This window comes from Delphinapterus leucas, chromosome 13 (assembly GCF_059928025.1).
Source record: "Delphinapterus leucas isolate spDelLeu-1000000601 "Yukka" chromosome 13, BTC_Dleu_Yukka2, whole genome shotgun sequence".
Lineage (NCBI taxonomy): Eukaryota > Metazoa > Chordata > Mammalia > Artiodactyla > Monodontidae > Delphinapterus > Delphinapterus leucas.
In genome coordinates, this window is record NC_143141.1 from 27237712 (window position 1) to 27252332 (window position 14621).

At 40.4% G+C, this 14621-nt stretch overlaps 1 protein-coding gene across 7 annotated transcripts; it reads left to right on the forward strand.

The window, feature by feature from the left end:
* Positions 1-5240: 5240 nt before the first annotated feature.
* On the forward strand, positions 5241-14405 carry TPRKB (TP53RK binding protein). 7 transcript variants are annotated; one of them, XM_022563095.3, is made up of 5 exons: positions 5241-5452; positions 7620-7779; positions 8687-8809; positions 10155-10331; positions 11242-14335. In XM_022563095.3, exons 2-5 carry the CDS (start codon positions 7639-7641, stop codon positions 11326-11328), a joined length of 528 nt encoding a protein of 175 aa, XP_022418803.1. In that variant the 5' UTR covers positions 5241-5452; positions 7620-7638; the 3' UTR covers positions 11329-14335. The 7 variants fall into 7 exon arrangements, with proteins under 7 accessions (XP_022418803.1, XP_089779091.1, XP_022418800.1 ...); XM_089922965.1 differs by having other exon boundaries at positions 5249-5452; positions 7680-7779; positions 11242-14405; XM_022563092.3 differs by lacking the exon at positions 5241-5452 and adding an exon at positions 5499-5723 and having other exon boundaries at positions 11242-14334.
* Positions 14406-14621: the final 216 nt, after the last annotated feature.

Here is a 14621-nt window from a genome sequence, read left to right on the forward strand (position 1 = left end):
CTTCTGTTGATTGTTTAGGTTTTCTGCTACATATTATATACATATTTTTTCTACTATATGTTTTTTTTTTTAAATAAATTTATTTATTTATTTTTGGCTGCACTGGGTCTTTGTTGCTGCACGCGGGCTTTCTCTAGTTGCGGGGAGCGGGCGGGGGCTCCTCTGCGTTGCGGCGCGCGGGCTTCTCATTGTGGTGGCTTCTCTTGTTGCCGAGCACAGGCTCTAGGGCGCGCGGGCTTCAGTAGTTGCGGCACGTGGGCTCAGTAGTAGTTGTGGCTCGCAGGCTCAGTAGTTGTGGCTCGTGGGCTCTAGAGTGCAGGCTCAGTAGTTGTGGTGCACGGGCTTAGTTGCTCCGCGGCATGTGGGATCTTCCCGGACCAGAGCTCGAACCTGTGTCTCCTGCATTGGCAGGCGGATTCTTAACCACGGCGCCACCAGGGAAGCCCCCTGCTATATGTTTTTAATCTCCAAGAGCTAGCTCTTCTTTTCTGAATGTTTTTTTCCCCAGGCACTTCATTCTTTTATTTTTTTAAATGAATGCATTATCTTTTCTCTCTCTAAAGTTATCAATTTTTAAGTTTCTTCTGTTCCCTGTGTCAGCTGTTTTTGTTTTTTTGTTTTTTCCTGTTTGTTGATGCCTTTCTCTCCTGTTAGATGTGATCTTGAAATATCTGGTGATCTTTGCCTGTCATTTAGTACTTAAGATTGAGGCACTCAGAGCTGATGGAAGTGTATGGTAGACTTGTAATAAGGTGGTCAGTCACCTTGACTTTTGTTTAGCGTCCTTGCTGCACACAATTAGGTTTTATTTTTCTCCATTCTGAGAGTTAATATCTTTGAAATTTTTATTGCTCTCTCTCTCTCTCTCTCTGTCTACCATTCATCATCCCCCCCATCCTCTTGTGAGTTCTTAATCTTTAGGAGTCTTATCTTCTTGGTAGGGTTTAAGTAAAGAGTAGAGATATAGGCATGAGTTCAATCTGGCCAGTGTAATGAGACTTTGCCACTTAAATTGGTTTTGGGTTTAACCTTAGTCTGGTAAGCTTGATTTTTATGCCTCATGTCCCAGGAGTGTAGGCCATTCAGTGCCCTAAGTCATGATTTGGACCCACAAAATCAACTACAAACACTCCTGCTATGGAGGTAGGCCCTATCTAGATCCTGTCTGAGCCACCTTTCTAATGTAATTCTAACAACTGCCCCAGAATTATGTCCTAAAACAAGCTCATTAATGTTATTCCCCTCTTGGAAACCTTTAATGGCTTACGGCCTTCAGAATCCATTTCCAACTCCTTGTCAGAGCCCTGTGTGATCTGCCTCCCAGCTGACTTTTCAAAGCCTCTGCTGTGTTCCACTCCATTCTTCAGTGTGCCAGCCGTTTCTTGACCACAACATTATACATGTTTATGCCACGGTATCTTTGTCTTTCAGGTTGTTCCCTTGGCTATAATGGCTCTCCTACAGCCTCTGTGAACAAATCATTCTTGAAGCCCCCTCTCCTCAGTAAAGCCTTCTCTCCCAACCCTACCCCCCTACTGAATTATGCTCCTTTTTCTACAAGGTACCTTGTATCACTATTTATTTCATTTATATCTCCTGTTATGTGAAACACAGGTTCTAAGAATGGTCTCAGATCCCCTCAACCTCCTCCTCCTCCCTGAAGATGCCATCTGCCACCTGGACCACACTCCCCGGTCTTGCCTTTGCCAGCAAACCTAACTAACACTCTCTAAGCTGACTAGAGCCCAAGTTAAACTCTGGGCCTCCATACCAAGCCCTTTCCATTCTCAGCCATCCCCCCATGTTAGAGTTGGAGGAAATGCTACATATCAGGCCACAACTCTGGCTTTCTGAACTGCCAGAGAAGGGTGAGATGATGAACAGAAGTGTAGAGGAGTTGGCTCCCATGGAAGGAGCCTTGATTAATGAAATGTGTAAGACAGGAGGAAGCCTGGCAGGCAAATTCCCGCTTCTTTCTCCCTTCTGTGGATTACTCTCAGGAATGGTTTTTCCTTTCAAGCCTCCCAAAGAAAGTCCAGCCTGCTGAGTGAACACATATACCAAACAACCTGTGTGGCTTTTTGTCTCATTGTGAAGCCTGTTCCTCACCCTCACAACTCTGTTCTTACATACCCCAAATAAAATACCAGCATTTTAATCCTTGCCTCAGGCTCTGCTTTCTAGAGGACCTCAGCAAGACAAATTTACATTTAAAATTCATTTAAAATTCATAAATGTAGGGACTTCCCTGGTGGCACAGTGGTTAAGAACCCACCTGCCAATGCAGGGGACACAGGTTCGAGCCCCGGTTCAGGAAGATCCCACGTGTCATGGAGCAACTAAGCCCGTGTGCCACAACTACTGAGCCTGCACTCTAGAGCCTGTGAGCCACAACTACTGAAGCCCGTGCACCTAAAGCCCGTGCTTTACAACAAGAGAATCCACTGCAATGAGAAACACGCACACTGCAACAAAAAGTAGCACCTGCAAGCCACAACTAGAGAAAGCCTGTGCACAGCAATAAAGACCCAATGCAGCCAAAAGTAAATAAATAAAATTTTAAAATAATAAAATTCATAAATTTATTATTTGTTAATAAATCTGGCAGTCATAGCTATTAATTTTTCAACCACACATATGAGACCAAGAAGTACCAGAGCTCTTCCACTGACTTGACATTGAGATCCTACAAATATTTATACCTTTTAGGAATACAGAGACGTCAAGTAACAGTTTATCAAGAAATACAGGTTTCATTTGGGGGGTTTTTTCACATGACACAGGAATGGTTCCAGTTGCTCACATTCTTGCCAGCACTTATATTGTCAGTTTTTTCATTTCTTTGAGCTGTTCTAATACAGATGTAGTGTTGTGATTTTTAAAACAGCTTTAGAGATATAATTGACATATACACTGTACAACTGTTAAAGTGAACAGGTTGATAAATTTGACATGTATACATCCATGAGACCATTACCACAATTAAGATAGAACACATCTATTGATATTACCCCAAAGGTTCCTAGTGCCCCTTTGTAATTCTCCTTTTCCACCCCAGGCCCCCTACCCAAGCCACTGGTGATTTGCTTTGTCACTATAAATTAGTTTTATATAAATGGAGTCATACAGTATACACTATTTTTATGTCTGGCTTTTTTCTTTCAGCATGACTATTTTGAGATTTATCTATGTTATTTTATGTAGCAATAGTTGATTTCCTTTTTACTGCCAAGTTGTATTCCATTGTATGGATATACAGTTTGTCCATTCACTTGATGAACATTTGGGTCGTTTCCAGCTTTTGGTGGTCACAGACAAGTCACTGAACTGAGATAACTTTTTTTTTCTGTGTCTATTTTTTAATTGACTTTACTGGGGCATAATTTTATAAAATGTACTCTTTAAAAGTACATAATTTGATGAATTTTGACAAATTCATACTCCCTTTTAACTAACACCACATCAAGATATAGAACATTGGGGCTTCCCTGGTGGCGCAGTGGTTGGGAGTCCGCCTGCCAATGCAGGGGACATGGGTTCGTGACCCGGTCCGGAAAGATCCCACATGCCGTGGAGCGGCTGGGCCTGTGAGCCATGGCCACTGAGCCTGCGCGTCCGGAGCCTGTGCTCCGCAACGGGAGAGGCCACAACAGTGAGAGTCCCACATACCGCAAAAAAAAAAAAAAAAAAAAAGATATAGAACATTGGCTTCACGTGAATGCAAAGGTTCCCTTGGGGGTTCTTTTCAGTCAGTGTCTCCCACTTGCCCATTCCTAGCAACCACTAATTTGCTTTCAGTCACTCTAGAATAAATTTGCAATTCCTATAGTTATAGAAATGGAATCATACAGCAACATAATTTTAGTTTCTTGCTTTTTTGCTGAGCATGTTTTTAGATTCATCCATGTGGCAAGTATTGTTATAAGTATGTTCATTCCTTTTATTACTGAATAGTATTTCATGACATTAGTTTACCACAATTTGTTTATCCATTGATGTGTTGTTGGGCACTGGGTTGTTTCCAGTTTGGGGCTATCATGAGTCAAGTTACTATGAACATTCACGTTCAAGCCTTTGTGTGGACACATTTTCACTTCTGGGTAAATACCAAGGAGTGAAACTGCTGGGTATGGTAAGAACACATTTAATTTTTTAAGAAACTGCCAAACTCTTCTCCAAAGTGGTTATACTATTTTATACTCGGACTAGCAACATGTGAGCGTTCTAGTTCTGCATGTCTGACAACACTTGGTATTTAAAAATTTTAAGGTCTTTTAAATTTTAGTCATCTTACGGGTATGTAGTAGTATCTCATTATGTTTCTAATTTGTATTTCCCTGATGAATAATGATGTTGAGCATTTTTTCAAGTTTTTATTGGCCTTTCATATATCTTTTGTGAAGTGTGTTCAAAAATGTCTCCTATTCTTAATTAGGTTGTCTCATAATTTTTGAGTTGGAGTTCTTCACATAATCTGGATACCAGTCTTCTGTCAGAACAATTTTTTTTTTCATATATATTCCCACTGTGCTCAAGCCACAAGGTTCTTTGCTCTTTCTTAAATAGGCTAAGGCCATATCTGTCTCAGCCTTTGAACACTCTTTGTTGCCTGGAATGCTGCTCTTCAAATACACACAGAACTTGCTTCCAGACCTCCTCCAGTCACTGTTCAAATGGCCCTTTTTGGTGAGATCTTTCTTAACCATCCTATTTAAAATAGTAATACCCACGGCCTGACATTACCTCATTTCCTCTGGTTTTTTCTCCATAGCATATATCCACCCTATTTTTTATTTACCTGTCTTTTTGTTTAAAGAAAAGTATTGACCAACATGAGCCCCAAGCATAAAAAACATGGAAAATAATTCCCTGCAGCCTGTTCAGCGGATTACCTCCTCTTTTAGAGGCTGATACATTTAAGGATGACAAGTCAAATCTGTGAGCCTGCTGAATGAAGAGGTTGACTCCATTAACGTACTGTCACCTCTCTCTGAAGTACCTCAGGTAGGTCGCCGACTGCGTTCGGCTCCAGGAGATCCTTCCCCAGTGAGCGTACCCAGAACAAGAAGCAAACTGAATCCCGCCTGCCTCGAAAAAGAACTGTTGAATCTCGAGCAGCGGAGACGTACGTAGAGCTCATTGGAGCCAATACTTTTCTTTGCACAGGAGGAAACTGAGGACGTCTCGTCCAAGGTCAAGGTGCTTAAGGACCGGACGGAGCCCCACACAGATCCCCCCAGCTTCCAGCCCTGCCGGAGGAGTCTCGCCTCCTCCCTCGCCGGAAGTGGTGGACGGAGCCCCGGCTCTCCTTCGCGTCCGCTGATGCGATTCAAGCCGGGGAAGAAGGGTGTGCCGGGAGGGCGGAGAAGGGGCGCAGCTGAGGACGATCTTCCGGAAGTTCAGGGCTTTGTTTCCGTGGGGAAGATCTTACGAGACGAACAGGGACGCGACGGTGAGTCCTCGCCGAGCAAGAGCTGGCCGGGCGGGAACGGAAGACGCAGTCCCGGCACCCATTTTTTAGACAACGGGTGTGATCCTCGGCTTCCTCGTTTATCGAGCGGCTCCCGAGGCCCGGCCCTAGGATGCAGCCCGGCAATGATCTGCTTAGTCTCTCCCTGATGTGTCAGCTGACGATACATCATCCTGATAAGGCCGCGACTCATCAAAGTTGTGACAGAGGAGCTCGTAGAATAGGGAGCTAGTCCTGGGTTCTGGGCGCGCTGGTAAATGGGCTCTTACCGGCGAGTTGAAGGGAGGGAGGATTGCATCAGGGGAACTGCCTGTCCTAGAGGGCGCGTGGGGGCGGGATCTTGGTGAATTGAAGCTGAGAAGTCAAGTGCGGCGGTGGCGGAATGAGCGCGATCAGGGGAGGGGTGCGCTAGGAAGCCGAAGAGGGAGGAAGGGTTCAGATCATAGAGTTTGGAACGCCCGTGGGTGGAGGTTGGATGATAGGAGGGCAGGAATGGTGAGGCGACCACTTCTAGGAGGTCACAGATGTAGATGAGAGATGGTGGCCTACGGTGGTGGCAGTGGGTATAGGAGAGAATTGGAGCTGTCGAGTTGATAATTAAAAATTGACAAGACTTTTGGATTAGATATGGGATTTGAGTGAGAGGTTAGTATCCAACGATGATTCGAAGTTTCTGACCTGAGTGAATTATATAAAACAAAACAAACCAATTTGACGTTTGCTAGGGGACCTTTTTCCCCTAGTGTAAAAAAAAAAACCACAAAAAGTTTTTTCCTCCCTGGTTATATGTACTCATTATATTTTGTGTGCACACTGCAGAAAATTCAGAACATACACACAAAAATATTTTTTATAGAAAACAGTAAAAATTACCTGCAATTCTGCTATCCAAGATGGCCGTACTTTGGTGTGCTTCCTTTATGTTTTTGCTTTCTGAGTGCATCCTTTTGTATAATTGGGTATACATTCTGTCTGTGTCTATTTTTTTTTTCCATTGGACGTTATCATGATAATAAAGGTTGAACTGCTGTGTGCTAGGACATTATTCACAAATTTTATTCTTTCCTGATTGTAACAGAAAAGATCAGATGTAATTCCAGCAAGTCAAGGATAACTTTTTGTTGTATTTTTCTTTCAATATTTTTTCTTTTTGTGTACCTTTTAAAAAACCCCACAATTTATGTCACATTTTGTGTTTTGTTTTCCAATCAGATGTGAAGTACTTAATGTTATTTATTGCTATATTTACACATCCTTAACTACTCTTCAAGACTAGTTTTTAGTGGTTGTTTTGTAAAAACCAATCCCCTGTTACTAGTTAGGTAGGTTTTCAACTTTTTACTCTTAGGATGATGAGAAGGACATCTTATTACATAAATCTTCAGATTGCCAATTTATTCCTTAAGAAAAATGTTAGCAATGGAACGTAGGTAAAAGGATAAAATGAACCTATAAAATTGCCTCACCCAAATATCTCATTGGGACTTTAATTGAAATTGTTTTAAAGATCAGATTTTTGCAGTGCTTAGTTTTTCCATTTCAAAGATGGATTATGTCTTTCCAGTTATTTGTATTTTATGTCCTTGTTAAATTTACGTCTATAAAGGGTCAGTATTATCATTTAAGAATTGTACCCTCGTGGCTAAATTCCCATGTGTGAAATGAATATCTTTGAGTTGTGTCATACTTTCTTCTATAAGATTATTTTCTTTATATTTGTGTCTAGGTTCTGCTAAAATATAAACAAATGGTGAGATCAGAAAGCTAAAAAGACCAAGTTAGAGTGAGTTTTCCTTAATGCTATAATTAACCTGTGGTCTAAACAATTTTTAGTTTTCTGCTCCTAGTTGTCTGTTGGGAAGCTGCCCTTCTTCCATGCATCAGAGCCTGCCTTATCTGCACAGCCAGGGGGCCAGGTGTCAACCTTGATCCTTTCCCAGGAATGGTAAAGGAAGCTAGAAACAGCTCAGCAGGGTTAGGAAGACAGTGTCTCATGAGAATGCCAAATGTTTTGGGGTGGATTTTTCTAGTTTAACAGTTCTACATCTCATTATTCAAGTTACTTTAATATATTTAATTGTTAGTAAGGATATTTGTTTGTTAGTGACTTACCGTTGTAAACTTTTGGTCTTTTGGTCTTGTGCAATAGAATCTTGCTTATCGATGAAATGCAGTTAACACATCAGCTGGACCTATTTCCCGAATACAGGGTGACCCTTCTGTTATTTAAAGATGTAGAAAATGCTGGAGACTTGAGGAAAAAGGCCATGGAAGGTGCCATTGACGGCTCATTAATAAATCCTACAGTGGTAAGTACTCGTGGGAATGAGTGAACTATATGGGGAGTTTAAGAATATGATGATTTTTCATGACGTTATAGGTTAGCCTAAAACTGCTATCTTCAGGTAAAAAGTTCTTGTCCAAGCTGTAGAGTGGAATCAGATTTGGCCAGCCTTGAATTTAACAGTGAATAGAAGCCGAAGTGCCAGGGCCTGCCCTTGGAGATGTGAAAGGTGGTCTAGCTCTGATGTGATGGCAGATGCCCGGATCTCCACCTTCTCTTCTGAACTAGAAAATCTCTGTAAAGGAGACATTGCATAGTGGTAGAATCAGCAGGACTTAAATCCCAGATGTGCCATTTATTATGACTTTGAGCAAGTGGTAGCCAACCTTTATATAGTGCTAATTTGGTTCCTGGCATTGTTCTAAGTTCTTTACATATACCGCGAACTCACTTAATCTTCATAACAACCCTGTGAAGTAAGTATGGTGATTATCTGCTTCTACAGATAAAACACTAAGGAATTTGCCCAGGTTCCCTCGGTGGTAAGTGACAGAACTGGAATTCCAACTCATCCTTTGCCTTGGTTTCCTCATCTATTGCATGTGAATAATGATACAGATATCATAGGGTCGTTTTGAGAAGTATAGAAAATGAAGGTAAAATGTTGAGAATATGGCCTTTCCCATAATAATAGCCCGCAATAAGTGTTGTTTTAAAACTTTTTACTATTTACCTAAGTTGCTTGCAGCTGTAAAATTCTGTGATTTTCTAAACACCGTAGGCCCTTGAGATTTTGAAAATTTTGAAAATGTAGTCCGTAAGAATTGCGATGAAGTAAAACAGCCTGACACTGGAGTTACCATGATATAGGGCATATGTCTTCAGAGTACTCCAGATTCTCTGTACGTAATTCTTTTTGTTCTCTTTGGTAGATTGTCGATCCATTTCAGATACTTGTGGCAGCAAACAAAGCAGTTCACCTCTACAAACTGGGAAAAATGAAGACAAGAACTCTATCTACTGAAATTATTTTCAATCTTTCCCCAAATAACAATGTAATTAATATGGAATTTACTTACTTTATATCTTTTGACCTTGTCATGGTAGCCTTTGTACTTATTGTTGGGTTGGAGCCTGTTGTTAGTAACAAACAAAAATAATAGTGAAGAAGGAATGCTGGACAGAGAGTTGAGGTTTAGTATTGCCTCTTACTAGACAAATAAGCTTTGGAGTCACTTCACATATGAGTAAACTAAAGTTTAGCTAAATTAAGTGAGGATAGTTTTATTTGTCCTTCCTGACCATAGAGAGTCAGGAAGATCACTCTAAGTGATATTTAAATCTAATGATAAAAATTAGGCATGGATATTTGTGTGTTATCATGTGTATCTTTCGTTCTCCCCATAAACTCTCTGAGGATAGAACCCATGTCTTTTCCATACACCAGAAGTCTGCCTGGGACCTAGAACAGCCCTTTAACACGTGCTCACACACCCAGTGCATAGGAAGAGTTTGTGGTTTGAGATACTGTTAGAAATCAAAGTTGTTGAGTTTAAAATATTCTACCAGGGGCACATTTGAAAAAAAAATGTAATTTTGCTGACAAAGTTTTAGTATTACTGCTACTATTAACAACACAATCAAGTGCTGACATCAAGAGAAAAGTTAGGAAACCCATGGCATAGTTCAAAATACAGATGTTTGAAAAGTTTATAAAATGTGTGGTGATAGAATTCCCCAGTACCTGGGGGAAAATTACTGGGTTACTATTGTTTCTTTGAGATCACTGAAATAACTCAGGAGACTGTACAATTCATAAACATCTGTTGAGCTTGTGTCTGTTCCAGCTGTAGGGGCAGAAGAAACAAATATGTTTCTGAGGAAGGCAGATGAACAAGACAAAGTCCAAATGCCCTAAGATAATTGATATAATGGGAATAATAATGCAAATCTGTGGGAACAAAGAAGCAATTCATTCTGTAAGGAGGAAAGTGCAAGGGGAGTGACATTTGAACTGGACCTTGAAAGATGAGGGCACTCCAGGCAGAGGGCAAAGTGTGAGCCCAGGCAAAAAAGTATGAAATGACGGGAGCCCCAAACAGTCCCGACTGGCTAGAGGGCAGGAGTGCATGGCTAGAGGGTCACTTAGGTCCAGGGGGAGTGGGTGTTCGTGCGCCATGCCAAGTCCAGGCTTGACTCTATGGGAATGAAGTGCAGCTTTGAGCAGGGAGTACTCAAGAGGCAGAGCTGGTAGATATTAGGAAGGGATTGTTGAAAAACTGTAGACAGAGAAAACCATTAGGATATGAAAAATAAGAATCTGACCAGGAAAGAGCACAAATGGGGAGAGGTTTCAGATGTTGAAACTACTGGTTTTATTGTCTTTTTTTTCCCCCTTAGATTTCAGAGGCCTTGAAAAAATTTGGTATCTCAGCAAATGACACTTCAGTTCTGATTGCTTATATTGAAGAGGGAGAAAAACAAATAAATCAAGAATACCTAATATCTCAGGTAGAAGGCCATCAAGTTTCTCTCAGAAATCTCCCTGAAATAACAAATATTACGGAAGTCAAAAAGGTTTGTAAGCCTGTATTTTTAGAAAGAGCATGATAGATGTGGAATAATACTGTTTGCTTACTGAACACCAATGCTTCTATATACATTTTTAACTTTTAAGAAAGGTTAATATAATTAAAAGTTACTTTAAAAATAATTATAGATGCAAAGAATTGGAAACGCAGGTTTATGCAACATAATTAAAAACTTAGTTGATGCATTCTTTTTTTATATATATAATTTTATTTATTTATTTGTGGCTACGTTGGGTCTTCATTGCTGCGCACGGGCTTTCTCTAGTTGCGGCAAGCGGGGGCTACTCTTCGTTGCAGTGCGCAGGCTTCTCATCGTGGTGGCTTCTCTTGTTGCCGAGCACGGGCTCTAGGCACGCGGGCTTCAGTAGTTGTGGCACACGGGCTCAGTAGTTGTGGCTCGTGGGCTCTAGAGCACAGGCTTTAGTAGTTGTGGCTCACGGGCTTATTTGCTTAGCAGCATGTGGGATCTTCCCGGGCCAGGGCTCGAACCCGTGTCTCCTGCATTGGCAGGCGGATTCTTAACCACTGTGCCACCAGGGAAGCCCAATGCATTCTTTTTAAAAGAATAGATAATTTTAAATATCTGTACCTTACACAGTACATTTAAATATCTATATCTTACACAATGTAGTATGAAGTTAATGTCTAGATGTATGCTTTTAAAACTGGTACAAATGTATTTCTATGTTTAGAGAGTTATCACCATAACTGCAATTGAAACTTTTGATGTAAGTGGTGAACTGTCATCTATTTTCCATACTTTAATCACATTGTGATTTTACACCATTATCCCAATAATTGCGTAATAAATTAATTCACATATACATGCTCGTGTAATGAAAATTAGTAGTACATGAATATGTCAGCATGTCATAATCTGTCTTTTATTTTTACAGATATATAAACTATCTACGCAAGAAGAAAGCATTGGGACATTATTGGATGGTATCATTTGTAGGATGTCAACAAAAGATGTTTTGTGAAATGACAGAAATATTAAAAATTTTCAGCAATTATAAAAGCCATTCATTATTTTTTCCGGATTATAAAATCTATTATGTTTGTTGTAGAAAAATTTAAAGCACGGAATGGTAACAAAGGAAAAAAAATAAAACCATTCCTGATCCTATCTCTTAATATTTTAAAAGATAACCGTGGTTACTGTTATTTGTTACTGCCTTCTAGTCTTCTGTTTCTGTTCAAATATATTTTATTTTTATGTAAGTGGAATAATTGCTAACATTTATCGGGTGTCTACAATGTACTGAGTTCTTGTTTTCATGACTTTATATCCCTCAGCTCATATTCCTGCACTTCCTTCTGGCTACTCCAGCATTGCTGTTCCAAGCCTCCTGGTTCCAAGTTTTTACATGCAAGAATTCATTTAATTATCACAGCATCATATGAGGTAGATACTGTTAATACTCTCATTTTACACAAAGGCAACTAAAAGGTTGTAGAAGCAATAAATAACTTGCCCGAGGTTTTACAGCTAAAAGTCATGTTTTATAAATCCTTTGGTTTTTTTTTTTGTTTTTTTGTTTTTCTATTTTGTCTTAAAATATGATTGTGTCAGTCAAGATAGAGTAGGTTAGGGGTCAGCAAACTTTTCTGTTAAGGACAAGGTAGTACGTATTTTCAGTTCTACAGGCCATATGGTGTCTGTTGCACCTACTCAGCTCTTGCTGTTGTAGTGCTGAAGCATCCACAGACAGTATATAAATGATACACACAGCTGTATCCCAGTAAAACTTTATTTACAAAAATAAGTGATGGGCAAGATTTGACCAGAGGGCAGTAGTTTCTGGACTCCTAGGTTAGATTAGGCTGTAATTTAGGGTCCCTAAAGCTCATTGGTTTCATACGACAAAAGATTGTCTTGCTCACTCCACATAGCCACTGTGAATCAGTAGGAAGACTCATTGCAGTGACTCAGGAATCCAGTCAGCCAAAGGCTTTATGTCAGCATGTGCTCTGTGGGTCACTGCACAGCTGGAAGTTATGCTGTGAGTTACATGGTGGCTCTTAAAGCTCCCATGTGGAAGTGACAGATATCGCTTATCTCATGTTTCACTGTCCAGTCACATGGCCATGCCAACATCAAAAGGGGTGGGGGAGTGCGATCCTGCACCATGATAGAGAATGGAGAGGTAGAAATCCTTAGGGGACAAACACATATTTCCATTGTGGTCATAAATAATAAGGTACCAAAGCACATCGTTAGCGTTTCTTGCATGTGCTGCGCTAAGCTCTTTATATGCACTGCCTCATATAGTCCTCTCTACAACCCTAAGAGATTTTACCACCTTCAAGGAAGCAAATTTAGTCTCTGAACTCTATTTCAAAAGGTTTCAAACCTACAGAACAACTGAAAATAATACAATGAACATCCATGTGACTTTCATGTGATTTCACTATTTGTTAACATTTTGCTACATTTGTTTGCTTTTCTGAAATATTTGAAAGTAAATTGCAGACCTTATGGCACTTCACCCTACATTGTGTTTAGTTGTTATGTCTCTTAGTCTCCTTTAATCTAAAACAATCTTTTTTTTAAAGATTTTTTTTGATGTGGACCATTTTTTATAAATATTTATTCATAAGTATTTTTATTTTTTTAAATATTTATTTAATTTGGTTGTGCCGGGTCTTAGTTGCAGCTGGCGGGCTCCTTAGTTGTGGCACGCAGGCTCCTTAGTTGCAGCATGCCTGTGGGATCTAGTTCCCTGACCAGGGATCAAACCTGGGCCCCCTGCATTGGGAGCACAGAGTCTTAACCACTGTGCCACCAGGGAAGTCCTGATGTGGACCATTTTTAAGGTCTTTATTGAATTTGTTACAGTATTGCTTGTGTTTTATGTTTTGGTTTTTTGGCCACAAGGCATGTGGGATCTTAGCTCCCCGACCAGGGATCAGATCTGCACCCCTTGCATTGGAAGGAAAAGTCTTAAGCACTGGACCGCCAGGGAAGTCCCATAGAACAATCTTTCTTTCTTTCTTTTTTTTTTTTAAGTGATGTTGACATTCTTTGACGAGTACCCTAGATGTGTTCCAGAATTTCAGAATGAGTTTGTTCATGATTCGAGTCAGTTTAAAAATTTGGGGGAATGATAGTAGATAGATTTTGTGTCCTTCCAGTTGTGTATTGTTGGGAGGCACATCATGTCAGTTGGCCTCATCATTGGTGATACAGTTTGGTCACTTCATTAAGGTGGTCCCCACCCCCTGCCAGACCTCTCCATTATGAAGGCATCTTTTCCCCTGAAGCTTAGGGAGTCAAAGCTGCTGTAAAGCTCAAAGTGCTTGTGGTCAAAATGAAGACTCAGATCTATCTGAGTGACCCCTGATTCTATGCTCCTAATGACTCCATCACACTGCTTCTTCCTGTGCCATCACTCAAACATGTTTTAATCAATGTGAAACATCACATATGTAATTCTATTTTTATACAATGACATTGCTTTCAATTTTTCATTTCGCTTTTGCAAATAAATCTCTGTACACATCTCTTTCTTTAGGATAGCTTCCCTGAAGTGGAGTTATTAGGGAAGAGGATATGAATTTTTTAATACCAGAAAGGTGCCATTTTGCACTTGTAATTGGCACAAGAGTGCCAGTCTCAGCAGAGTCGCCAACAATGCCTTTTAACTTTTCAACACTTTCACCATTTTGAGTTGTCAGACTACTGGTGAAGTTGAACTGTTTATTAGTTTGTTATGAAGAGTGTTTTGAAAGTGTTATAAATAGTTATTTCTGTAACTATTTATAATGTTTTCAACTCTTTGTGAGCCTTTGGCTGAAGAAGAAAAAAGAAAAAGTAATGCCATTTCCTGGGAAAGAAGGTAACGTAAGCTCCACAAGCTTTTTCTCTAAAATAATTGATGCAATTTAGGAACAACGTTCTTTGTTCCTAAATTAACCAGGTTGCTTCAGAGCCTAAAGGCTCCCCAGCAAAAGCAAGCTGTAATTATAGGGACTTTGGTGCTGGCAGAGAAGGGATGCAGTTTGGTAGGACACCCTTATCTGGCCCCCTAGTCAAGGGTTACATATTAAAGTAAAAAGCCAGCTGTCTCTGGGATAAGGTGAGGGAAGGGGGCTCTGTTACCAGGCAATCATTGTTGCTCCCCATCTCCCCAGTCTTGGGAACAACTAAGGCTGTAACTACAGTGAAATGGTCTTTAATCCCCTATTCCCCTCGCCACCACACACTCAGAAGAACTACAAGAACTGCTCCCAAGCCCTGCACCTTCTTTTTAGAAGGAGCCTCATGGCTCAC